This window comes from Pseudophryne corroboree, chromosome 1, assembly GCF_028390025.1.
Source record: "Pseudophryne corroboree isolate aPseCor3 chromosome 1, aPseCor3.hap2, whole genome shotgun sequence".
Taxonomy (NCBI): domain Eukaryota; kingdom Metazoa; phylum Chordata; class Amphibia; order Anura; family Myobatrachidae; genus Pseudophryne; species Pseudophryne corroboree.
The window spans coordinates 78,981,645-79,008,538 of record NC_086444.1 but is presented as its reverse complement, the minus strand read 5'-3'; the positions used below and the strand labels follow the sequence as shown (position 1 = coordinate 79,008,538).

The window sequence follows — 26,894 nt, the reverse complement described above, 5'->3', positions numbered from 1 at the left end:
ATGGTCACATGGTCATTTACCCGGAAGTAAAATACGAAACAGGAAATAGTGTCCACATAACCCGGAAGTTATTATGCAGTTGCCTAGCAACTGCATACATATCATGGTCACATGGTCATTTACCCAGAAGTAAAATATGAAACAGGAAATAGTGTCCACATAACCCGGAAGTTATTATGCAGTTGCCTAGCAACTGCATACATATCATGGTCACATGGCCATTTACCCGGAAGTAAAATATGAAACAGGAAATAGTGTCCACATAACCCGGAAGTTATTATGCAGTTGCCTAGCAACTGCATACATATCATGGTCACATGGTCATTTACCCGGAAGTAAAATATGAGGAATAATATTGTAAATTGTTTTTATTTGAATTAGGAACAAGTAAAAAGGTTTTTTTCCCTGCTGAGTCTAATATTTATGAAATTGAGATAATAAATATATGAATAACGAAGTGTTTTTATGAAAATGATGGTTAATTGAGATGGATTGTGAGAACAGGTGTGGATTGATCAATGATCACCACAGGTATAAATACTCTGCCTCCACACAAGATAGATCACCTTTGAAAAAGCTGCAGGACCTGCAGCGAAACGCGTCAGGTGCCACCCTGATCACCGTTGCTTTGTTGCTGAACCAGTGCCCGGACCATACTGGATGCCCAGAGTTTGCTATTTGGTGGATATTAACAGGCGTACTTAGGACCATCCCGCAAGTCAAGCTCCGCATACTGGTGAGGATTGAGAATATGCTATCAACTCCCAATTGAAGGATCATCCATGGGATATTTCTCCCTCCAGCGGCCTAAGAAGCGGTAATAACCCTTTTCGGGACTGTGCAATCAGTTCCTAAGCCTGTATATTCTGCCTAAACTGGTGTCCAGTTATTTAAAAGGAACGGACATTTCTGGTTCACTCATTCTGCCGGTGGTCACATTGACTTTTAATTGGTTATTAATCAGAGTTATTAATACATTTTTTAATCTGTTTTCATTCAATCCATCTCATTTTTTAATTTTTAGTATTAATTGAATTCAGCGCTGCTATTATTGGTTTTCTTTTTGTGTAGACTCAGTGTGGGTTGGATACAGCGCAGGTTGAATACAGTGTGGGTTGGATACAGCGCAGGTCAAATACAGTGTTGGTTGGATACAGTGCGAGTCGAATACAATGCGGGTCGGGTGCAGTGTAGGTCAGATACAGCACGGGTTTCAGTGCAGGTCAAATACAATGTGGGTCGGATACAGTGTTGTTCAGATACAGCATGGGTTACAGTGCAGGTCGGATACAGCATGGGTTTCAGTGCAGGTCAAATACAATGTGGGTCAGATACAGTGTTGGTCAGATACAGCATTGGTTACAGTGCAGGTCAGATACAGTGCAGGTTAGATACACCAATAGTGCACTTACTGTGACAGAGGGTCCTCAGTGCGGGGTTGTCAGCTGTGTTTTCAGTGTGGTGGTGCCTGCAGTGTCGCCAATTGCGGGAGTGCTGGAGGTGTCCTTAGTGCATGAGTGCCAGCAGTGTCCTCAGTACAGGGGTGCTGGCAGTGTCGGCAATGCGGGAGTGCCTGAGTTGTTCTCAGTGCAGGAGTCCTGGCAGAGTCCTCAGTGCAGTTGTGCCAGCAGTGTTGGCAATGCAGGAGTGCTGGAGGTGTCCTCAGTGCAGGAATTCAGGGGTGCCGGCAGTGTCGGCAGTGCCAGAAGTGTCCCCAGTGCAGGGGTGCTGGCAGTGTCGCCAGTGCCGGGTGGCGGCAGTGTCGGCAGCGTGGGAGTGCTGGCAGTGTCCTCAGTGCAGGGGTGCCGGCAGTGTTGGCAATGCGGGAGTACCGGAGGTGTCCTTAGTGCAGGAGATCTGGCAGAGTCCTCAGTGCAAGGGTGCCGGCAGTGTCGGCAATGCAGGAGTGCTGGAGGTGTCCTCAGTGCAGGAGTTCAGGGGTATGGCAGTGTGGGAGTGCCGGAAGTGTACTCAGTGCAGGGGTGCCGGCAGTGTCGGCAATGCGGGAGTACTGGAGGTGTCCTCAGTGCAGGAGTTCAGGGATGCGGCAGTGTGGGAGTGCCGAAAGTGTCCTCAGTGTAGGGGTGCCGGCAGTATCGGCAATACGGGAGTGCTGGAAGTGTCCTCAGTGCAGGGGTGCCGGCAGTGTCAGCAGTGCGGGAGTGTCGGCAGTGCGGGTGGTGGTGTCGGCAGTGCGGGCGGCGGTGTTGGCAGTGCGGGCGGCGCCATTAGCGCTGTGGGGGCATCTATCTTGGGGCCATTGTAGCCTATGGGGAAACGCTGATCGGCTGAGAGCCGTGACAGACAGCTCTCTCAGCCAATCAGTGGACTTACATAGGTTACTATGGAGACCAGCGTCCGAGACAAAACCTCAGGATCCGACAGTGGAATCCTAATGTTGTGCCTCGATTGGGGATCCGGGGCAGGCAGGGACATCCGAGCTGTGGCTCGGATGGTTCTGGATGCCCTAGGTTCAGGGGTGGTTCGGTTCTCTGAGAACTGAACCCGCTCATCTGTAGTTCACGCTAGGCTATTTTTGCAGGACGTCGCGCCCAAATGTGCCCTGACCCTTTAGCGGCGCTCCGCTGCTGAAACAGCTTGCCGTTGCCGCCACATGGCATCTATTCACATTTACTAGCGATCTTGAGGGAAGCCAAGCACCTCCGTAGGTGCTGGGCACACACTCATAAGTGACGCCATAGCTGCAGTGGCAAATGCAGGAATTCTAGAGGGGGGTTTCCAAATGCAATCCACAATCTCCCACTCTGCGGAACATTGAAGCAAGTGCTGGAGTCTGAGGGAGTGGTAGAAGAGCCTAGTAATGTCACTGACCATTAATGTACATTGGTCTTTTTATTCACTGGATACTGTATGGAATACAGTGTTACGATTTAACACTATAGATGGTCTAAATCAGGGATGGGGAACCTTCGGACCTCCGGCTGTTGTTGAACTACACGTACCAGCATGCCTTGCTACAGTTTTGCTATTTGGCCATGCTAAAACTGTTGCAGGGCATGCTGGGATGTGTAGTTCAACAACAGCTGGAGGGCCGAAGGTTCCCCATCCCTGGTCTAAATTATAGGCTGTTACAAACAGATTTAAATAATATAAGATAGGTGGTCAGAAAAAGGATAAACATCCAATAATAAATAAATTAAAAATTACATAATTGGACCAGTACTGCATTTTCTAAGAACACATTCTCCCACCTTATGGTAAGGCTCCTGTTACTTCTTCCCGGTAGTGCACTGACTGAGGGCTCCATAGGGCATGTGCAGCAGCTTTGCCCTGACCCTTAAACTGCATGATGTGGCGGCAGCTATAGTAATAGTACTATCAGCGGTGCAAGTATGCGGGTACGCTCGGAAACAGAGTATCCTTAAGAATTTGGCAGCGGGTACGCAGTACCACCTGCCACACACTTTGCCATTACCACAATTATAATGTGCCACAAAGCAACAAGACCATGGTGCTTGGCAGCATGACAGCTCCTCCCACTTTGTCAGGGTTACTGGGAGTGCGACAGTGGCTGTATTTTCCTGTTATAATGGAGGCATTACTATATATTGTTATTAAATTGGGGGCATTACTATATATTTCTATTATACGGGAGGTATCACTATATATTTCTATTATACTGGAGGTATCACTATATATTTCTATACTGGAGGTATCACTATATATTTTTAGCCTTGCCTCCAGATTCCAAAAAAAGAGGGGCTGTCGTGTGGCCACGCCACTAGTGTCATGTAGCCACTCCCACTAGCAGTATGTGACCACGCCCCCTCACAACACATGCCCACGCCCATTTCCCCAGCACTCAGTACCACTGAGAAAACATTTCTCCTTGCACCACTGAGTATTATATACCATTGATGTCATAATTTGAGCCACTTGCCAAGAGGAGGGGGGGTTTCTGGCCAACCGGAACCCCCCCGGCATTTGCCTATGAGCTGGGGCACGCCCCCATTAGTGACATTGAGGGGACCAGAACACCCCCATAGTGATGCAGGCAGGGCCGAACCTCCTTTTCGAGCATGTGTGTACCCTGCCCTAATCCTTGGGGAAACAAAACACATAGGGTCTGGGGTACCGTACTCAAATCCCAGGCGGGGTTGCATATGCTTAGTAAATTTCTGCCCAGCATTGTCATAATAGGGAGTGTTATTTAGAAAGATTAACTCTGTACTACACTACTAACTGCATTGTGTTTTGTGCCCCCATTGAAGGACTTATTATCTCCATTGTTGTTTTGCAGGCGTGAAATCCAACCTTACTTCAGGATGATGGGCCTTCATTCAGACCAATGCAACGTTACATTAAATCAGTCACTGCTCTTACAGTCACTAAGGGATGAAAAATATGACGTTGCTATTGTCGACGCCCATAACCCGTGCACGCTTCTAGTCTCTGAGGCCCTGGGCTTACCATACATTGCTTTTTTCCCTATGATATTTGCCAATGCCCCATTGAACATATTGCCGGTTGACCTGTCATACGTGCCTTTGTTCCAGTCACAGCTCTCCGACCGCATAGATTTCCTTGGCCGCTTACAGAACACCATCATGTATTTTGGATCACTCTTGGTGGAGATGAAAATTGAAGCAATATTTCTAGATCCCCTAAAAGGACATTTTCCTGACCACTCCAGACCATCATTATCTGACCTGTACCGGAAAGCAGAGCTCTGGATATTCAACCTAGATTTTACCATTGAACTCCCACGCCCACTCTTGCCCCATATTCAATATATCGGGGGATTACTGGCCAAACCTGCAAATCCGTTATCGCAAGTAAGTATGTATCATTCCCTCTGAGACTGCATGAAGGTAGATCATACACGGCGCAAGAGTATTGAAAAATAACCAAAACATGAAAGTTTCTGGAGAAAATACCCAGCACTTCCACTAGAGATTTTAATGTAAAAAAAATCACAGCTGCTTATTATATGGTTAGAAAAATTGCAGCCAAGTGTCAGATATTTGTAGCTAGACTCAGTGTTGCCTCTACCAGAAATAGACAATTTCATATGTAGCCGCCCCGATACTCCTGGTGCTCGTCAACTAGGAACCACAGGAGCTAATTGAAAACCACCCAAAATGGTGGCATACATGCTGGACTACTTCAAGATGGCCGCATTGCTGTTGATATGAGATGTAGTGCTCCAATGGTGTTTTATACCAACGCTGGAGCTGCAAGTAGGAGATAAAAAAAGATGCTGTGGTGCCAAATGGAGGTAATCATTTAGAGGAAGGGAAGCAAAGCTAGGTAGCTGTCAACAGAGGTGAGGACAGACCTAAGTATACTAATGCACTGAAGTTTATTCAAGCTGCATTCAGAAAGTAACAATGCATTTGATCTGTTTAAGCTGCTTTAGAGAGCATCAGAGTGTTCATTTCTACAAGTTGCCTCCAAGAGTGTTTTTCAGGACCGTTTAATTTAAAAGACATTGGCCCAGATTTATCAAGCCTTGGAGAGTGATAAATTGCACCGTGATAAAGTACCAACCAACCAGCTCCAAGCTGTTATTTTTCAAACACAGCCTGTAACATGACAGTTAGCAGCTGTTTGGCTGGTACTTTATCACCATGCAATGTATCAATCTCCAAGGCTTGATACATCTGGGTCTTAGTCAATCAAAAGACTACAGCTGTACTTTGTACAGTACTGTATGTGCACCAGCACCTATTGTATCCACCGGCAGACAAACCTGCAATGATAATATATTGTAGTGTGTGGTTTTATGTTGCAATGTTGTGTGTGACAGTGGTGTGTGACTGTGGAATGCGGCTGGGATTGAGAGTCTGCTGCTGTTTGGGGGTGGGGAGGGGGCAGTGAAGGATGCCGTTTCTTGAAATGGAGGCATGGCGAGGCCAGGATTTCCAGCAAAAGACAGATTTTCTGGCCATGGAGAGGCCACTGGGTATGTCCAGTGTGGTGTGGCTGTACAGTAGGTGTTCTTTGTGGTATGTGTTAGATTTATACTACTAATAACTACTAGTAATTTATCAAGAGAAAAAGAAATGTTATTGGTAGTAACAAAAAAACTTACAGCACCTGGTATTCCCAGGTGGTCTCCCATCCAATTACTAACCATGCCCAACACTGCTTAGCTTCAAAGAATTGACAAGATGGGGCATGTTCAGTGTAATGTAGCTGTAGACAAGCATTGTGGATTCTGTTAGATCTCTTCCACAGTACTTCTCTTTACTAGTAAATGAATGAAAACATTTAAAATTGAATGTATCAATAGACAATAGACTGTTAGTAGTATACAAAGTTTAAACAGCACCTGGGAAACCCAGGTAGTATCCCATCCAAGTACTAACCAGGCCCAACACTGCTTAACTTTAAAGAACAGATTAAATTGAGCATGAGCAGTGTAGTGTAGCTGTAGGTAAGCTTTGTGGTTTCAGTTTGTTCTCTTCTACAGTACATTACCCCTGAGGCCTGTGCTAATCTAGGTGGAGGAGCCAATATCTAAAGCCAGAGACTGTAATAAGGAAATTGCTACATGGGCATTACTTGTACAAGGGCGGCCTCCATCACAAGATCTGTACCAAAGGGGTATTACACATATTTTGCATCATTGGGGCTCATTTAATTGGACACCAGGGCCGGCTCTAGCCCTTTTGGCGCCCCGGGCGGAAAATGGGGGCGTGGCTTCATACAGGGGGCGTGGTGAGTTACGCCCCCTGTAGAATTGTGCCCCAGTTGTGCCCCCTGTAGGAGTAGTGTCGCTTACACAAAAAAAAAAATAATTCTTGCTATCCCCGCTCCTGATTCCCGACCGCTGTAGACCTCCGCCGGCGCTGCTCCTCTCCTCGGATCTATGGGACAGATAGACACTAGAGGTCAATTATGACCTTTAGCGTCTGTGTCAGTCCCACAATGCCGTGCGGTGCGCGATGACCACATCGCACCGCAAAGGTCCTCTCCACGAAGGGAAACTAGACGGGTAGCGTCTAGTTCCCTTCACAGCAGAGGACCAGTAGGGGACACAGCGGGGGGCACAGTAGCGGATCTTGCCATGGTGCGGCACCCTCCGGAAGGCGGCGCCCCGGGCAAAAGTCCTGCTTGCCCGTGGCAAGATCCGCTACTGTTGGACACACACATTCTTTGCGTAAGAAGCACTTTTTCATGTGAGAATTTGCACACTTTTACCCGTATGACAATATTTTTGTGTATCTTCATCTCCTTGAAGATGCGCTAAGTAAGTATGTTAGACGTAAGGGAAGGGAGGGAAATGATGGGCAAGCATAGGCTGAGTACAGTTAAGGTGTGTTCATGTGACTCGATGAGAAGTAGGAGCAGCCTCAGACATGCCTGGCAGGAGGCATATCTCATGTGGGTGCCCAAAGGTTGATTTATATCAAGTCAAAGCCATCTGTGTGCATTACTGTATTGCCGTTTCCATACCAACTGCTGCAGTAAAGAAGATTCCCATTTAATGCTGAGTTTTCATATTTAATTGATGTTTAATATGGTAAAGCCAACTTTCCCTTTTATTAATGAGACATTTTTCTGTCTTATGTATCTAACTGTGTTACTCTAACTTATATACATAGTCACTGGCTTTATAATAAGTTATTACGCCTGTGATATTTACTTTCCCACTCTCACTATTTTTTATGGTGGTCACTAATATGCTCTCTGTATTGTATGACTGTTACTTGTATGCACTCTGTATTGTATAGTAGTTACTAGAGAACTCTCTGCAATGTATGTCATAAGGATGCTGTCTGCTTTACAGTCACTGTTGTGTTCTCTAAATTGATTGGTGCTGCCTAGAATGCTTTCTGTAAGAATGGCAGTCCAAAGGATGCCCTTTGTATTGTATGGGTGTCACTACAATGCAGATTGTATTGTCTATGGGCCACTAGAATTAATTCTGTATTTTAAACCACTATGCTGTATGTATTGTATATACTGTAGGTCACTTAGGTGCTCTGTATTTTATAGCGGACACTAGAATGTGCTTTGTTTTGTACATTGATCACAAGGATGCCCTATGTATTTAATGGTAGTCCTAGCATGAGATAATGCTGATTATCTTTACAGGAATAAAAGCTATACCTTAAACACACCGTAAATACACTTTAAACCTTTAGCCGCTGCAGCCGCTATACTTAATTCACACTCTACGCACCGTTTACGCTATTAGCATACAGAGTCCCGTACAGTGTATGGACTTTGCGTACACACGCCGCGCTGACGGTACAAAGTACTCACAGCGCGTACACACCCAGAGATACACTTTAAACCTTCTACAGCAATGCAATGCAATAATAATAATACGCTTTAAACCTTAGCAGGGCAATGAGCACACGACACCAATTGTGATTTTACCGCTGGGTTCCGACACCACAGTGGATTATTTCTGAAAGGGGGTTTACAATACAAATTATACACTACAATACAAGACAATATATAACAGAATAATGGCTACAGGTCAATGTACATACGTGAGTATATTCGCGTGCGCTTCCCGGTCCGGTCCTCCGTCATCAAATAGATAACGTTGTGAGTCTTGTGTCAGGCCGGGCTGCAGCAGGCTTTATTTATACAAGTCTTCCAAAAGCAATACAATGGATACTGTAATCACGTTGTCCATTGGACACAGGAATGCACCTTTACAGTACAGGAGAGGTCATAAGTTGATTTGAAAAGGTAGGCGATGTCTTTCTCAACTGCTCTGGTGGGTGGTCTCCTCTGGATTCCCGCCGCATACATAATATACAGTAAATACAGTTTATATCTATATTCTGCTTCTGCACATAACTATCCGTAGGAACATGCGATCTTCCGCAGACCAACACCGGAATGTTACCCTTAAAATACTCTACAGCTGGATACCAAATACCACCTTATAACCTTAGTCTGTCCCCTCTTATCCTGTAAAGGTGAATCCCTTTGTTCTGCAACCATTTAAACAGCTATAACTTTCTGATGTGGTGCAAGGAGACTATGTGTACATTGTGCACTATTTGGATTAAATATGCAATGTGTTTTGATGGCTCTCCATGCGTACACAAACTCTGCCGAAAATACCCATACCACGCACCGATGCGCAGGACCGCGGGAGCGACCATACGCAAATTGCGGATATGTGCACGCACGGCAGAACAAGTGCACGCGCCGTGGGCATGTGTGTGCAGTTTGTATGTGATGTGTGTTCTGCAATATTTTTCCACTTTGACAGTCCCCCCTTTGGCAGTCACCAATAACTGCCACTATCTAATCACTAAACAGAAAAATATCAATACAATATCTACAGACGATTGGATGGTCGGAGGAGAGTTGTAGGCGGGAAATGTATGACCTAGTGGGATAGTAAAAAGCATGTATGTATGAATCCATGTCTGAGGGGCATGTATCATCGTGCTGTATATGTTTTTAGATAAGCTTCGAGGTATTGCGAAGTATACATTAAATCCTTCTTATCCCATATTAAGGGTCTGTAAGTGGGCAGACAAACACTACGAGCTCTTTTTGGCTTCTTGTTCCAACAAATGGGGTGCACATTTAGTTGATGATACATGGAGGGGGAACATATGTGAGTGCTAGTATATGTGGATATCACCTGTCGACTATGTGTGTCATTAACTGAAGGTTGTAGAGATGAAGATAAGACACATATCTAAAATACATTCACATAACATTTACATAAACATTCTTGGGTAGGGCTGATGTCTTTTCCGGATGGGTGTATCTGGGCAGAGGGGGAGACAAAGGAAAAACGGGTGAAAGAAACAGGCCATGGAATTAATTTGCAATCCTTATCATAACACTGTCTCTATGGATGGGTCGTAAATTAAATCTGCTGCTATGACAATGCCCTCGCTCCTTAAACTCATCAAATTTGTGCCGTGCTTGCGCCTCATCAGAATTCGAACACACCTAAATATCATGCCAATAATTATGACGACTCCCAGGATACAAAGGAGAAACTTTCCTACACTCATAATAACATTTTGAGCCCACTCTCATAATCCTGAGAACCAATTTCGTGGGTTCAACCATGAGACCCAGCCGGTCAGCTCATTACCCACAGCGGTTAGGGTAAGGTTGTGTCTCCTCTGGAACTCCCACTTCAACTGCAAGATATCGTCCATCTTTTAATCGATGATCTCCGTGGGGTCGTCAGTGCTGTTCGTGATATATGTACAGCACTTCACACCATATTGAGTTGCCAGAGTAACACAGTACCCACCCATCACGGCTGTGATATAATTTAGGACCATCCTGTGCTGAATCAGTTCCGTCTTGTAAGCTTGTAACTCCCTTCCCGTATACCTGAAGGTGTCGTCATACATCTCAGTGATATTATCTATCAAGTTCGCTAGCGCATGGATATACCTATAATTTATAATTCCTCTGGCAGTACGGGTGATGTCTAATGCGAGAAGGAATTGAATCCCGGTGGATTCGTGGATCAAATCAGAGGCTACGTGCCCTGTCCTCTCTATGAGGTGTCTCTTGACGATGTGTTCATAGTGAGTATGAGTATAAGGAGCCTGAGCACTGCGGTGAACATCTTTCATCTTATCATGGGTTATGGTCACGACCTCTGGCAACACTCTTCCAACATAACACAATCCCTCTGAGTTCGGGGCAAGCCACTTATACGCCTTCCTCCCACATATGAAATAGGCATCATCGGGGAGAACATAGGGGACAGAATATGACATTACCATATTACAAACTTTCCAAGTGAAAAACCCCATCCCTAGTTCTCCCATCTGCTCAGTACAAGTATCAGGCTGGATGATATGAGCACAGTACCCTGGTGATACTTCTCCAACCCACATGGTCTTGCTTCCTCGAGTATACCTATACCGAAAATACCTTCCACTGTTCGCTATTTGGCGTACAAGTTCAGAGTCTATGGGTATCCTATCAGCTCTGTGCGAAAAGGACATTGTCTGGTAATTCTACGTCACTTCCCAATTTCCCGGTTTTCGTTAATTGGAAATATTGAAACATAATAAGGATCTATCTACATGATACTGGTGGAGCTTCAAACTAGGGGGCCAAGAAATATTGAATTTCTTGTCCACCGGTCTCCCACCCCGTAATTCGAGTACCTCATCTATTGCTAAAGGGTACGGTACTAATCCTGACTTGCTCTGACCTTGAGGTACTTGTGAGCACACCCAGCATTCTGTCTGGTTTAAGACCTTACCCACTAGTGAGTGGTAATCACTCAGTGGATGACGGTCCATGTTGATATTAAGGCTGGACTGACATCTCTGGATGCACCCATCCGCGACTATGTTCTCACAATTCCTACAAATGCAATTTTCCTCAGCCAATAACCCTTCACAGTGCCTCCGAGCTCCCCGACTACCAGATCGCTTTCTGATACTCGCCTTTGCTCGAGTGATGTGTTGCTCTTGAGATTCTACAAATCCATCCTCGCCATCATAACCCATTCCAGATCCTTTCTCGACCTCTCTGGGACCCTCACCGAAACAGACTGTCCTGGTCAACAACAGGATTAATAGGAAAACCCGGAACGCAGTCTCTTGGGGTAAGTCCATCTTGTTAAGGGAAGAGAAGGGAAACAAGAAGGGCGAGAAAGAGAAGGAGAGAAGGAGGGTAGTGGGGGATGGAGAAAATAAAAAAAACTGGTGCGACAACTGCCTCTGGTCTTGTTGTTCTCCGCGCTCAGGTGCCGTCTCAACAGTACTGCCTCTCAACCTTCCCGGAACAGACACTCCAGTGATACGTTGTTCTCTACACTCTGCTCTTTGTCACGGGTTCTCTCTGGGTCAGTGACCTTCTTACAGTGGGACGAGTGGACCCAAGTCTCTCTTTCGGCAACCTTTAATGCTGTCGTGCTGGTTAGCAAGACTTGGTACGGTCCTTCCCACCTGTCAATGAGGCAACCTGAGCGTAGAAAATTTAGAATCATTACATAATCCCCAGGTTCAATGTCATGACAATTACTGTTCGGTAGGTCAGGAATCACCAGCTTTAGATTTCTATTTTGATTCCTCAGCTGCTGGCTCATCCTAACCAAATATTTTACAGTCACTTCGTTATTGCATTTCAAATCATCCTCGGGGTCTATCATTACATGAGGTTGTCGGCCAAAAAGAATCTCAAAGGGTGATAGGTTAAGGGGGAACCTGGGAGTGGTTCTGATGCTGTACAATACTAGTGGCAAAGCTTCTGGCCACAACAATCCAGTTTCAGCCATTAATTTGCTCAGCTTGTTCTTAATAGTGCTGTTCATTCTCTCCACCTTCGCACTCGCCTATGGTCGGTACAGAGTATGCAGCTTGCTATTAATTCCCATCAGTTTGCACATTACCTGAAAGACTTCACCTGTAAAATGGGTACCCCTATCACTTTCAATTATTCTAGGGATACCATATCTACACACAAATTCCTGCACAATTTTCTTTGCAGTGAACGTAGCAGTATTTGTGGTAGCAGGGAACGCTTCTACCCAATTGGAAAATACATCAATACAGACTAACACATATTTTAAATAACTACAGGGTGGTAACTGTATGAAATCAATTTGTATTACCTGAAAAGGGCCATCTGTCGGAGGGATATGGGATGGTTCTGTTGGTATTGACTTTCCAATATTCTTACCCGCATGAGAAGAGAATCCTGGCGCACACCAGTAGGCTCTCACCAGCTTACACCTACCCTCTTTACCCAGATGAGTCAGACCGTGTGCCGCCTCAGCTAAGCTTGGAAGATATGCTCTGGGGGCCACTGGCTTACCGTGTCCACCTGTCCAGAGTCCTGAGGACTCCTGGTCATACCCCTTTGACCTTCAGACCGCCTTTTCCTGGAGAGAACACAAATTTTGCATTTCAATTAATTTTTGTTTGTTGATTGTGTTGAATGTCATCAGTGACGTGATGTTCGTTTGTATGGGGGTGCTGGCTGCTGATTTAGCAGCTTCGTCTGCCCGGCTGTTACCAAGTGAGATTGGGTCTTGGTTGTAAGTTTGTGCTTTGCACTTGATAACAGCCACTCTGTCTGGTTCTTGTATCGCTGTTAGAAGCCTTTTTATGTGGGATGCATGCGCTACAGGTGTGCCAGCTGCCGTCATGAAACTTCTGAGGCGCCATAGGGCCCCGAAATCATGCACTACTCTAAAGGCATACCTAGAATCTGTGTATATATCGGCTGACTTACCCTTGGCCAATTCACACGCTCTGGTTAGGGCGACCAGCTCAGCAACTTGTGCTGAGTGCGGTGGGCCCAGGGGCTCAACTTCTATGATACTTCTGTCGTCTACAACTGCGTATCCAGTACACAGGTCTCCCGAGTCCGTCTGTCTGTGGCAACTACCGTCAGTGTAAAAGGTAAAGTCTACGCCTTCCAGTGGGTTGTCACTGATGTCAGGTCTTGCAGTGAAAGTCTGATTCAGGTATTCCATATAAGCATGCGTATCAGTATCTGTACTAAATCCTCCTTCACCATCATTCTCATCCTCCACCCTTTGTGCCTGTCCAGGCACACTTGGCAGATAAGTTTCAGGATTTAGTGCGCTGCATCTCTTTATGGTGATGTTTACAGGGGCCATTAGTGATAATTCCCACTTTGTAAACCGTGCCAATGAGATACTGTATGTCTGGTTTGGGCGGAGTTCAGTAAGGCTGATACTGCATGAGGTGTATGGATGGTCAGGTTGTGTCCTAACACTACGTCTTCACTTTTACTTACTAGCAAAGCTATCGCTGCAACACTTCGCAAGCATGTGGGGAGAGACCGTGCTACGGTGTCCAACTGTGCACTGTAGTAAGCTACCGGCCTGCTGGCATCACCATGTCTCTGGGTTAAGACTCCTGCTGCGCACCCTGCACTTTCTGTACCGTATAATTCAAAAGGCTTCCCATAATCTGGCATACTTAATGCAGGTGCCTGTGATAGGCACTGTTTGAGTTTCTCAAAGGCCAATTTGGACTCATCTGTGTGCGAGATCCGATCTGGTTTGTTCGAGGAGACCATTTCTTGCAAAGGTAAAGCCAGTATGGAGAATCCTGGGATCCAGTTTCGGCAGTACCCACACATTCCAAGGAAAGTGCGGATCTGTTGCTGGGTTTGTGGCAGGGTCATGTCGCGAATCGCCTGTATTCTATCAGCGGTGAGATGTCTAAGTCCTTGAGTCAAGCAATGTCCCAAATATTTTACCCTGGTCTGGCACAGCTGCAACTTATCCTTTGAAACCTTGTGTCCCGTATTAGAAAGGTGAAACAGGAGCTGTTTCGTGTCTTTCAAGGATGATTCGAGTGAATCAGAACACAGCAATAAGTCATCGACATACTGTATCAATACTGACCCGCTCTCAGGTTGAAAGGATTGTAAACAGTCATGCAAAGCCTGGGAGAAAATACTTGGGCTGTCAATGAAACCTTGGGGGAGACGAGTCCAGGTGTACTGTACTCCCCTGTATGTAAATGCAAAGAGGTATTGGCTGTCAGGGTGCAGAGGGACAGAAAAGAAGGCAGAACAGAGGTCAACGACAGTGAAAAATTTTGCAGTAGGGGGAATTTGCATGAGGATGACAGCTGGATTGGGCACTATGGGGAATTGGCTTTCAACTATCTTGGTTATCCCCCTTAGATCCTGCACTAGCCTGTAACCCCTCCCCCCACTCTTTTTCACAGGGAAGATGGGACTATTGGCAGTGCTGGATGTCCTGACTAGTATGCCCTGTTGTAACGGGGTACACTCCTAATTCTACCTCTGGCTTCAGAGGATACTGAGGGATTTTTGGAGCTATCCTACCGTCTTTTACTTGCACTACTACCGGAGCTACATTCGCCATCGATCCAGTGTCTGGTCCATCTTTGGTCCAAAGGGAACTCGGTATTTGTGAGATCATTTCCTCTACCTTTGATGGACACTTGTCTATAACAGCAGAATGCGACATTAGCCTTTGAGGGGTGTCTAATATATCTTGCACTTCCTGAACGTGATTCTCAGGTATATCCAAGAATACCCCCTCAGGAGTACAGTATATGACACACCGCATTTTACACAATAAATCTCTTCCAAGCAGGTTAGTCGGAGCCGCTGCAGCCAGCAAAAACGAATGCTTGGTTTGCAAGGGCCCTATCGTAATCTCTGCAGGTCTACTCAAAGGGTAGTGTTGCACTATTCCTGTTACTCCCATTGCCGAAATTGTTTTACCCGTGGTTTTCATACCTACAGTTGAAATTAACACTGACCTGGTCGCCCCTGTGTCTAGACGAAAAGGTAATGGTACACCAGCTACATCAACCGTGACCTCAGGTTCACTACCAAGGCTAGCAATCAACTTCACTGGCTGCAGACTACAGGTGTGGCCCAACCCCTATTGTGTGGCGAGACCCTCCCGCAGCGCGTTGGCAGCTACGATATGTGGGGGAGGTAACTGAGAATTTCCGGAGGTCAGCCCATCTCTCCTTGGGGGGTACCTCCTTGTTTCCCCTGCATGTGGCTCGTAACTTCTCCTATGTGGTCCCTGATCCCAATTATGTGAGTAGTAGTGTGGTTCGTATTCTCTGTCTAGGGGTCTATCTTGGCTATGCGCTCTACTACTCCTACAGTCTTTGGCAAAATGCCCTTCCTTCCTACAAATGTAGCATGTTCTAGGTCTGTCCCAAACAACAGGGGTCCGGGTTTTTGGCTGATGGCGTTTTGCCGTAAGGGCCTGTATACTTACCATCATCAGTTTTTCCCCCTGTGACTCCCTGTGTTTAATGATATTCCTATCATGCTCGACAGCGGACTCTCTCAATGCAGCCACTGAGATACCTCTCCAGTTTGGTAGAGAGGTCTGTACCCTTGTTCTGAGTGCCTCCTTCAACCCATCCATTAAAACTGACACAGCTACCTCCCTATGATGTACATTGTCTCTAATGTCCTCGATCCCAGTGTATCTAGTCATTTCCTGCAGTGCTCGATGGAAATATTCGGATGCCGTTTCACCTTCCTTTTGTCTTATGGAAAAGATTTTATTCCATTTGACAACAGTAGGGAAATATATTCCTAATTGCAGATTGATTTGTTGTACCTTCTCCTGAGTGTACTCATCAGTGATAGGTACTTCTTCGTCTAAATTGCAATCAGTTATGAACTTCGCGGGGTCAATATTGGAGGGTAAACATACCCGTAGCACTGTTCGCCAATCTTTGTTTGTGGGTTCGGTGGCGTTACCTAACTCTTTAATGAACCTCTGGCATGCGACTAGATCCTTTCTGGGATCGGGAAACTCTGACATAAATTACCTCAATTCTGTCCGGGACCAGGGACAATGCATGGCAATGTTCCTGATGGGAGTGACTCCCTGAGCGTCAGTCTTCCCATTGGGGACTGCAATCACCCTGACAGGATTTAATTCAATTACATCATTCTGGTTTGATTCTACAATGTGGGGTGCTATGGTTTCTGCATAATGTACGGTACCGTACTTACCTGTGGACACGACCTCACTTATCCCTCCGCTAGGGGGCCTGACAACTGCTCTTGTTGGTTGGGCCGTGCCCACCTGAGTGTCTTGTATGGTGGCTGCTAGAGAGAGTGCCGATATCGTGCTGGGCTCATCTTCTTGTTCGGAATCCTGGGGAAAATTTAAAACAGGGTACAACTGGCAAGGGTTAGGGTTAGTACATTTTGCAATTACACTCTTATTCTGTACCAATGTATCATTGCCTGTAGCCATTTTCTCCCCAACAATATATGGTGGTGGTGCCGTCGCCATTGTTTTCCCGCTAGGTTTAGAACCTGCTGCGCGAGCTAATTCCTTTTGCATATCCCCCTCCTGTTGCCATAAATTTAAACAGTCTGTATGTTTAATCCTTTGTTTCTTGGATTTTATCAGTCATATCCTTAACCTTAAGTTCTGTAATACCTCTGGTTCAAAGCTGCCCACTCTAGGGAATGGTACCCTATCATTGTTGGTCATACATATCCACTCATTGCATAAACCTTCTGTGTGTGAACCATATTTTTCACACATGATGAACCTTGCTGAGCCTTTTGGCCAAAATTCTGCCTGAACCCTGTCTAAACGTCTCTTACTTGAGCAACTGGCTCCCATATTTGTGGGTCTCTTCTAATACCTTTAAATAATTCCCACAAACACCAAAATACTCAATATAAGTAGACGGTGGAAATATACCTGAGCGCCTTCCACTCGCTCGCGCCCACGCTGGCCAATACAACGATACACTGTTGATAGCGGATCGCAATGTACCCAAGTTAGGGCTCCTATCAGACCTTACACCGTAATTTCTGTCGGTGGAAGTTCTGTTTGGAATATTTTCCTGAGAGAGGCAGTGAAAATTTCCTTTTTGGTATCTTTCAACTGGAATTGTTTGTAGGGTGAAAAACAGAGAAATTAGATAACTATCCTTCACCCTTTCCAGTGAAGCCCACCAGGGAGATTTCCCGAAGTTATCAAAGAAAAACCCCTTTGTCTATACAATCACGTCTGCTCTTCCACAGCAAATGTGACACAATAATATCACGTTGCGCTATGCAGAACAAACGGACATGTGATGCAATAGCACAGCCTATAGATCCTAGTTATCTATATGCCCTACGATTGTTGTAGACCACCTAGTAGACCACCTAGAGTTGTATGGGATACCACAGTCCACCAAGACCACCTAGTCCACTTTTTTTTTTTTAATAATGCAGGGTTGCGAACCCTACGCCACCGGGTCTCTACTAACCCAGTGTGTACACCTAGACCACCTAGCAGTCCACCTAGCTCTTGGGTTCAGTATCCACTCACTCCTGCACTCGCTCACTCAGATACACTTTATTTTTCTGTACAGAAAATTATCATTCAGACAAGCAGCTTTACTCCCAGAGGCAATACAGTAAATAAGGGTTTTATACTAAACTTTGGAAGCTGGGCAATCTTGTGTTATTGTAGCGTGGCTACTATCCCACCTTTAAACTATACGAACTATCGTGTGGTTTTATTATGCGCACACAACCTTACGCAAGCTTGCGTAATTACGCAACCTTGCATACCTTTATGCCACGTGTGCGGCCTTGCGCTACGTGCACGTTTTGTTTACGCTGCCCTCACGTTCTGTACCACGTGTACCAATGTGCGGACGCAATAAAACAACTCACACAATTTCTATAAATGTGAGCAATATTAACTATAATCGCTCACTTAACACGCCACACAGTTTCTTTTCTGTATAAACCTTTATAACTAGGCCAGACTGCGTTTGTGTTTTACACTTACTTCCTTAATATTTATATTATGAATCTAGTAATCTGAATGTTATGGCAACAATGTGGGAGAGTATGCACAGAGTATGGGTGTACGCTTTTGTTGTGTACGCATTTGGCGCCAAAAAATAAATATCTAGTAATCTGAATGTTATGGCAACAATGTGGGAGAGTATGCACAGAGTATGGGTGTACGCTTTTGTCGTGTACGCATTTGGCGCCAAAAAATAAATTCACAGATTTTAAATAGCTTTTTTTTCCTGCTTACCTTACGAGTTCTTACCAGCATTCCTACAAACCATACAGAGCAGACACCATCTAATCAGCAATTAAGTAGGGTTTTCAGTGTATCCACCGACCAAGAAAAGGATACGTAGGATCCCTGTCCACCCTTATGCTGATAGATTATGTCTGCTTGTGACCTGTTAAGCAGTAAAAATGTGGAAAATCGGACGATGCCCCCAATTGATAATGCTGATTATCTTTACAGGAATAAAAGCTATACCTTAAACACACCGTAAATACACTTTAAACCTTTAGCCGCTGCGGCCGCTATACTTAATTCACACTCTACGCACCTTTTACGCTATTAGCGTACAGAGTCCCGTACAGTGTACGGACTTTGCGTACACATGCCGCGCTGACGGTACAAAGTACTCACAGCGTGTACACACCCAGAGATACACTTTAAACCTTCTACAGCAATGCAATGCAATAATAATAATACGCTTTAAACCTTAGCAGGGCAATGAGCACACGACACCAATTGTGATTTTACCGCTGGGTTCCGACACCACAGTGGATTATTTCTGAAAGGGGGTTTACAATACAAATTATACACTACAATACAAGACAATACACTACAATACAAGACAATATATAACAGAATAATGGCTACAGGTCAATGTACATACGTGAGAATATTCGCGTGCGCTTCCCGGTCCGGTCCTCCGTCATCAAATAGATAACGTTGTGAGTCTTGTGTCAGGCCGGGCTGCAGCAGGCTTTGTTTATACAAGTCTTCCAAAAGCAATACAATGGATACTGTAATCCCATTGTCCATTGGACACAGGAATGCACCTTTACAGTACAGGAGAGGTCATAGGTTGATTTGAAAAGGTAGGCGATGTCTTTCTCAACTGCTCTGGTGGGTGGTCTCCTCTGGATTCCCGTCGCATACATAATATACAGTAAATACAGTTTATATCTATATTCTGCTTCTGCACATAACTATCCGCAGGAACATGCGATCTTCCGCAGACCAACACCGGAATGTTACCCTTAAAATACTCTACAGCTGGATACCAAATACCACCTTATAACCTTAGTCTGTCCCCTCTTATCCTGTAAAGGTGAATCCCTTTGTTCTGCAACCATTTAAACAGCTATAACTTTCTGATGTGGTGCAAGGAGACTATGTGTACATTGTGCACTATTTGGATTAAATATGCAATGTGTTTTGATGGCTCTCCATGCGTACACAAACTCTGCCGTAAATACCCATACCACGCGCCGATGCGCAGGACCGCGGGAGCGACCATACACAAATTGCGGATATGTGCACGCACGGCAGAACAAGTGCACGCGCCGTGGGCATGTGTGTGCAGTTTGTACGTGATGTGTGTTCTGCAATATTTTTCGACTTTGACACATGTTCTCTGTATTGTACTGTATAATGGTCACTAGAATGCTCTATGTATTGTATATATGTACTTGAAGTGCTCTCTGTATTATATATCAATCACTCTTTGGGGCAGTTATAAAGTGCGGAGAGATAAAGTACCAACCAATTAGCTTCTATCTGCCATTTTTCTAACACCGTCTGTAACATGGCAGTTAGGAGCTGATTGGCTGGTACTTTATCTCTCTCCACTTTATCACTCTTCAAGACTTAGTGCATATGCCCCTTTATTGTGTATTGTCACTAAGATGTTCTCTGTATTGTTTGCCACTATGATACTATATTTTGGCAAAGGTAGGGATAGATAATGTAATTTATTTTTGTTTTACACTATTACGATATAATGTATTTTTTTAACCCCAGCCACTTTGTGTTGGCCCCACTTACAGTTGATTTTCTCCCGCCCACTTTCATAATTTTTTCAAGGGCCACTTTAAATTCCCAAATCTGTGTTTTGTGCAGGAATTGGAGGACTATATATCAGAGTCTGGTGAGTCTGGATTCATTGTTGTGACGCTGGGTTCAATGATCTCTTCATCGCCTCAGATTGCACTTCTAAAGGAGATGAATGCTGGATTTGCGAGAATCCCGCAGATCGTTATCTGGAGATTTCAAAGGTCACATTGGCCAAAGGAATTGCAACTGGCTCCTAATGTTAGACTCCTGGATTGGGTGTCCCAGAATGACCTGCTAGGTGAGCTATAATAATATTCAGATTTTATTAATCATGTACTTTTTGTGCTTTCAAACAAAACAGCATTGATCTTGAGTATTTACTTTATATATTTTTTATATATATATATATATATATATATAGAAAAGGGAATTGACACAGCGCCACTTGTGAGGTGGGTTCTCAGTATAAAGTGAATAAAAATGCTAAAATTTATTAAAAAACACATGCAACCTTACTACAAGGTGTCTGCCAACCCTTAAGAACGCAGTACTGGTACAGGACTGCTGGGAAAATTTTAAAAATGGGGGAATAAGGGTACCGGCGACTGGTGTGATTTAAAATGCAATTGTTAAAAGATTGATTTAAAAGCCAAAAAACTATATAATGATATAAACAAGTTTATTACTCACATAAAAGTAGGTTTAAAACCCCCCTGTGCCTATTTTAAAAGCTAAGTTAGAACTCCTTACTTTTTACTAAGACATTTGCATTCTTAAGATTTTACTAGTAGTTTTATGTTTTAAACCTACTTTTATGTGAGTAATAAACTTGTTTATATCATTATATAGTTTTTTGGCTTTTAAATCAATCTTTTAACAATTGCATTTTAAATCACACCAGTCGCCGGTACCCTTATTCCCCCATTTTTTATATATATATATATATATATATATATATATATATATATATATATATATATATATATGTCATCTAAGGGAGTGTTTGACTTTTAGGTTACTTTATTTATTTATGTATAGGTTTCTTCATGATTTATGTATACTTTATTATTTCTTAATTGCTTCTTTAGGTATTTTGCACCAAGGATTTTATATTATCAAGACATAGCTGTTTGCTTTTGCCCTTGCATATGACACATAAATGTTCTGTGGAAGCAGCTATGTATAATACAAAAAGCATGTGTCATATCCAAAATCTACACATAAATAACCAAGAACAAGGAAAGCTTGGACAATGTAAAAAAATATTCAAGGAAGCCAGATATATAATGTGACCTATTTATCAAAATATTCACAAGGTCATGAAAAAGCTATAAATTCCATTTCTTCGAATATAAACAAGCCCTTTAGACTTTCCATTTGTACAGTGTTACCCACTTTATAATACGACCTTTGCTTTCCACCAAGTATATCTCTACATTTAAGTACAAAAATAATAATAATAATTCTATAATGTTATATGTCACCTTTTGTAAACCTGTCTTGGCTTTAGGCTGGATGCATGTGTAAAGAATAATCACTGTATTACTGTAGTATTTAGTTGCAATTATAATATCTTTTTGCAACAATGTTATTTTACAGGACACCCTAAAATCCGCCTTCTGGTGACACATGGGGGCCTGAATAGTTTGATGGAGGCTGTGTATCACGGAGTTCCTGTTTTAGGGATCCCCCTCTTTGGGGACCAGTTTGACAACTTGGTGCGGATTACAGCAAAGCATATGGGAACATTTATTCCAGTCCTTGAAATTAAGTCCGAAAGTTTTGCAAACACAATGCGCCATGTAATCGAAAACAAAAGGTAAGATGGCACATTGGCATTTACTAGACGTGATCCGATCCTTTCACCATAGTAAAACCACAGCAAACAAACACACTTTTTCCAGAGCTGGGGTTCCAGTTTAATTTTTGATTCTGTCCCCATTCTAATACACAGGTCTCGGGGACTTATTCAGGTTTGTTAGCAAACCAAAAAAGCACATTAATGGGCAAAACCATGCTACACTGCAGGTGGGGCAGATATAACATGTGCAGAGAGAGAGTTAGATTTTGGTGGGGTGTGTTCAAACTGGAATCTAAATTGCAATATAAAAATAAAGCAGCCAATATTTACCCTGCACAGGAACAATATAATCCACCCAAATCTAAATCTCTCTGCACATGTTACATCTGCCCCCCCTTGCAGTGTAGCATGGTTTTGCACATTAGTGTGCTTTTTGGGTTTGCTAACAAACCTGAATAACCCCCTCAGGCAGGATTTACATTTGTTGTGTTATAAAACTGTAAAGGGCCCCATACACTAGGACGATAATGCCCGATTTCATCCGATTTTGGGCATTCAGCCCGATACAGTATATCGGATGAAATCGAGCATTGTGGAAGTGTTTCCGATCCGATGCGCATTCCTGTTAGCATTGGATCCTCCAGATTGAAAGTGCTGCACATTCAATCTGGTCCGATTAACGCAGGCATGGCTGGGACAGCATTCAATGTATCTTGGGCGATCCTGTGCCCCAGGAGGCTGCCGGGGGTGATCGCCCGCGACATGCCCGTAGTGTATGGGGCCCTTGACTGTTAGCCAGTGGCGGCTCCAGAGGAGGGACTGCATGTCAGTTCAAATTTCAAATAGGGGAGCCACACCAACTGCCAATTCAAACTGACTCACCGGCAGTTGGTGTGGCTCCCCTATTTGAATTTTGAACTGAGCTGCAGCCTCACCTCTGGAGCCGCCCCGGCAGTGGTAGCCTAAACTGAGCATCACAGGCCTACATTGCTTTGTGAAGGCAGATTATGCTCTGATCTGACCACATTACTGTGTAAGATGCACTGAGATGGAAATAAGAGAAGTCCGGTGGCAGACAGGTTGATTATTCTTAAGCCACCAGCACTTTCAAAGTGTTAAACATGTGGCCAGTAGTTCACACTGTTTTACAACACTGTCAGGACTCCGTAGATATTAGGAGAAGTATCACAGAGCTGTAAACATATACAGTAGGAGCTGATTCAGAGAGGCACGCAAAAGGGAAACATCTGCTTTCGCACTGTGTGCATGAAAATAGCTGTATTCTTACTTGAGGGGGTTCAAGCCGCCTTTAAACAAGAACTCTCCACAGCCATTGCCGACTTCAAGTCTGATATCACAGCCCTCAATAATCGTACGGATGCTCTTGAATCTAAGACGGATTACCTCTGCCGTTCTCAACAACGTCTTGACTCCGAACTCTCTAGACTCCACGATGAGATGGAAGATCTCAAAGAACGTCAAGAAGATCAGGAGAATCGTTCCCGTCGCAATAACTTGCGTATACGTAACGTGGTGGAATCAATTCTTAGCTCAGCTCTACCATCCTTCTTGAAAGATTTCTTTCAGCACGTATTGCCTGATCTCTCAGATGGCGACTGTCTTTGCGATAGAGCTCACAGAGCGCTTCGGGCACGGCCTGCTCCGACTCAACCACCCAGAGACGTGATTGTTCGTCTACATTACTATCGTTCAAAAGAACGGATCCTAATGTCGGTTCGAGACTCCCCAGTGGTCGATTTCCGAGATATGCAACTGCAGGTTTTTCAGGATCTGGCCCTGTCTACTATTCAAAAGCGACGAGACTTCCAGCCTGTTACTAGGATACTACGTCAGCATCAAATATGCTACAGATGGGGATTTCCTTTTATGTTGCAGGTTACAGTGAACCACTCCACTCACTCCGTTAAAACTTTGACTCAAGGTCAGGAGCTGTTGGCTAAACTTGATCTTCTTTCTGTATCGTCACCTGATGGTAGTAGTGCCTCTTCCTCTGGGCCGAAACACCCCCAGATTCCTCCGCCTGAATGGGCGAGGGTAACTCGTTATCGCACTGGCACTAATGACCCCCCCTGATCTTAGCGGACACTCTTAGCTCTAATCAGATAGTCCTCACTGTTTTAGGGATATATCTCCTTACACTATGTTCTTTGTTGACAGGTGGGGACTCTGGCCTCCATCCTATTTTCTTTAATGTGAATGCTATTAGTTTTTAGGTATCCGGACTCCAGGTCGACAACAAAAAGGTCGACACACCTTAGGTCGACGTCAATTGGTCAACACACATTAGGTCGACATGGAAAAGGGTCGACATGGAAAAATGTCGACAGGGACAAGGTCGACATGGAAAAAGGTCGACATGAGTTTTTCACAATTTTTTTCTTTTTTGGAACCTTTCCATACTTAACGATCCACATGGACTACGATTGGAACGTTAATCTGTGCCGAGCGAAGCGGAGCGGAGCAAAGGCACCATGCCCGAAGCATGCCATGTGAGGGGACGCGGTGCACAAATTGGGGTTCCCGGTCACTCTACGAAGAAAACAACACCAAAAAAACATAAACTCATGTAGACCTTTTTCCATGTCGACCTTGTTCCTGTCCACGTCGACCTAAGGTGTGTCGACAAATTTGTGTCGACCTAAGGTGTGTCGACCTTTTTGTTGTCGACCTGGAGTCCCAGTCCCAGTTTTTGATATCGCTTACCAGACTTTAATGTTTGTTCTGATATTGCTTACTTGGCTTTAATGTTTGTTAAATGTTACGCCTAGCTTTGTATTATTGCGCTGGGCTTCTCTTGCTCACCTTATTATCCCTTGTTCCCCTCCCCCCCCCCCACCCCTTGTTTGTTTGTTTGTTTGTTTGTTTTTTTATGACACAGTACGTTATTTCTGTATTCTGGGTTACATGACTATATCTTCGGCTCCGGCCGACTCGACTATTGCGGTCAAGAGGGACCTGCTTCTCCTGCATTGGTTTGCTGTTCCCGCTACCCCCGTGCTCCCTTTATTTGTTACTAAGAAGTACAATGTTTAACATCCTTGATTGGGACCCTATATTTCAGGGTTTTTTCCAGTATGGGTTCTGACTGTAAGAGACGGGGGGGTTGCTATATTGATTCACCGTAACATCCCATTTGTACATACTACGACCATAGCTGATCCTGACGGGCGATATCTCATAGTGATTGGTACGCTCCGCACTGAAACTCTAACACTTGTGTCAGTGTACGCCCCTAATCATGACCAATCACGTTTTTTCCGCACACTCTTTTTGCCTCTTAAAGTAGCGCAGGGCCACATTATTTTAGGCGGTGACTTTAATACTGTGATTGATCCCTTCTTAGATAAATCTAATCCCCCTAAGAATAAGAAGGAAGCATCCCCAACTGAAGCCGCCCTCACATTAATATCCTCCCTCACACAGCTTGATCTACGAGATACCTGGCGTTTTAAACATTCCATGGCTAGAGATTACACCCAGTTTTCCGCACCTCATCAGCATTACTCTCGAATAGATATGATACAATCACTCACGACGCTGATTTCTGATGCAGGCATCACTCCCTGTTCATGGATGGACCATGCGGGGGTTTATATCCTGATAGAACTCTATAGAACCCCGTGTAAGTGGCGACTCGATGACACCCTTCTTCGCATCCCTCCACTCTCTCAGATACTAAATTAAACCTGCATTTTTTTTTTGAGGAAAACGTCTCCCCAGAAGTCTCTCCTAGTCTAGTTTGGGAGGCACATAAAGCCACTATTCGTGGTCATTTCATGTCCAAGGCCTCAGCCATACGTAAGAAAGCAGCACAGGAAGTTTCCTCATTGGAATCTCAAATTTCTGCGCTTTTGGCCCAACATAAAATTGCCCCATGTGACTCCCTTCTCTCCCAGATAAATAACCACAGAGGTCAGTTAAACACCCTTTTATCGCGGAGAGCAACAGCTATACTGCAGAAGCTTCGTCAAAAATTTTACGAAAAAAAGGATAAAATAGACAGTCTCTTAGCTAATAAGTTGAGAAGTAAGCAAGCTATGGGACTGATAGAAAAACTACATTCTTCTACATTAGATGCACTCACTTATGATCCTAAGGTGATGGTGGAGGAATTTCAGAACTATTATAGCTCCTTATATAATCTCCCTGCCCCCCCTCTTCCCTCCGATGGCCCAGAGGGAGCATGTTCATATTTGTTGGGTGCCCCCTTGCCGGGTTTGACAGAGCAACAGATTTCTCTTCTTAATACGGATATATCGCTGGAAGAGACGGTTGCTGCTATCAAATCTATGCGGTCGTCGGCTGCCCCTGGTCCGGATGGCTTTACCGCTCAATATTACAAAACATTCCATACGGAATTGGCTCCTTACCTTACCTCGCTCTTTAATAGTGTTCTAGAGGGAGCATCATTTGCGCCAGCAACTGGACAAGCTGACATTCTTGTGATTCCGAAGCCGGAGCGGGATCCAACGCGATGTTCCAACTATCGCCGGATCTCTTTGCTGAACGTAGATCGTAAGATATACGCTAAAATCTTAACCAACCGCTTAGCGCCCCTACTTACACAACTAATACACCCGGACCAAGCGGGCTTCATTTCTGGCCGCCAGGCTTCCTATAATACCAGGAGAGCCATAGATTTGATTCACTCTATACATAAACAGAAGCTACCCTCGTTGTTGGCATTGGATGCCGAGAAGGCTTTTGACAGAATCTCCTGGTCCTTTGCTTTCTCAGTACTCCGGAGGATGTTTTTTTCTGGCAGGTTCCTAAAAGGTGTTT

At 44.5% G+C, this 26,894-nt stretch overlaps 1 protein-coding gene across 2 annotated transcripts in view; it reads left to right on the top strand.

The window, feature by feature from the left end:
• The window catches only part of LOC135056112 (UDP-glucuronosyltransferase 3A1-like), a 118,487-nt gene that overhangs the window by 72,062 nt on the left and 19,531 nt on the right, over positions 1-26,894 (top strand). For both annotated transcript variants that reach the window (XM_063960884.1, XM_063960891.1), the window contains 3 exons: positions 4,262-4,796; positions 20,357-20,588; positions 21,890-22,109. In XM_063960884.1, coding sequence (XP_063816954.1) covers positions 4,262-4,796; positions 20,357-20,588; positions 21,890-22,109 — 987 coding nt within the window. The remainder of the gene's footprint in view (positions 1-4,261; positions 4,797-20,356; positions 20,589-21,889; positions 22,110-26,894) is intronic.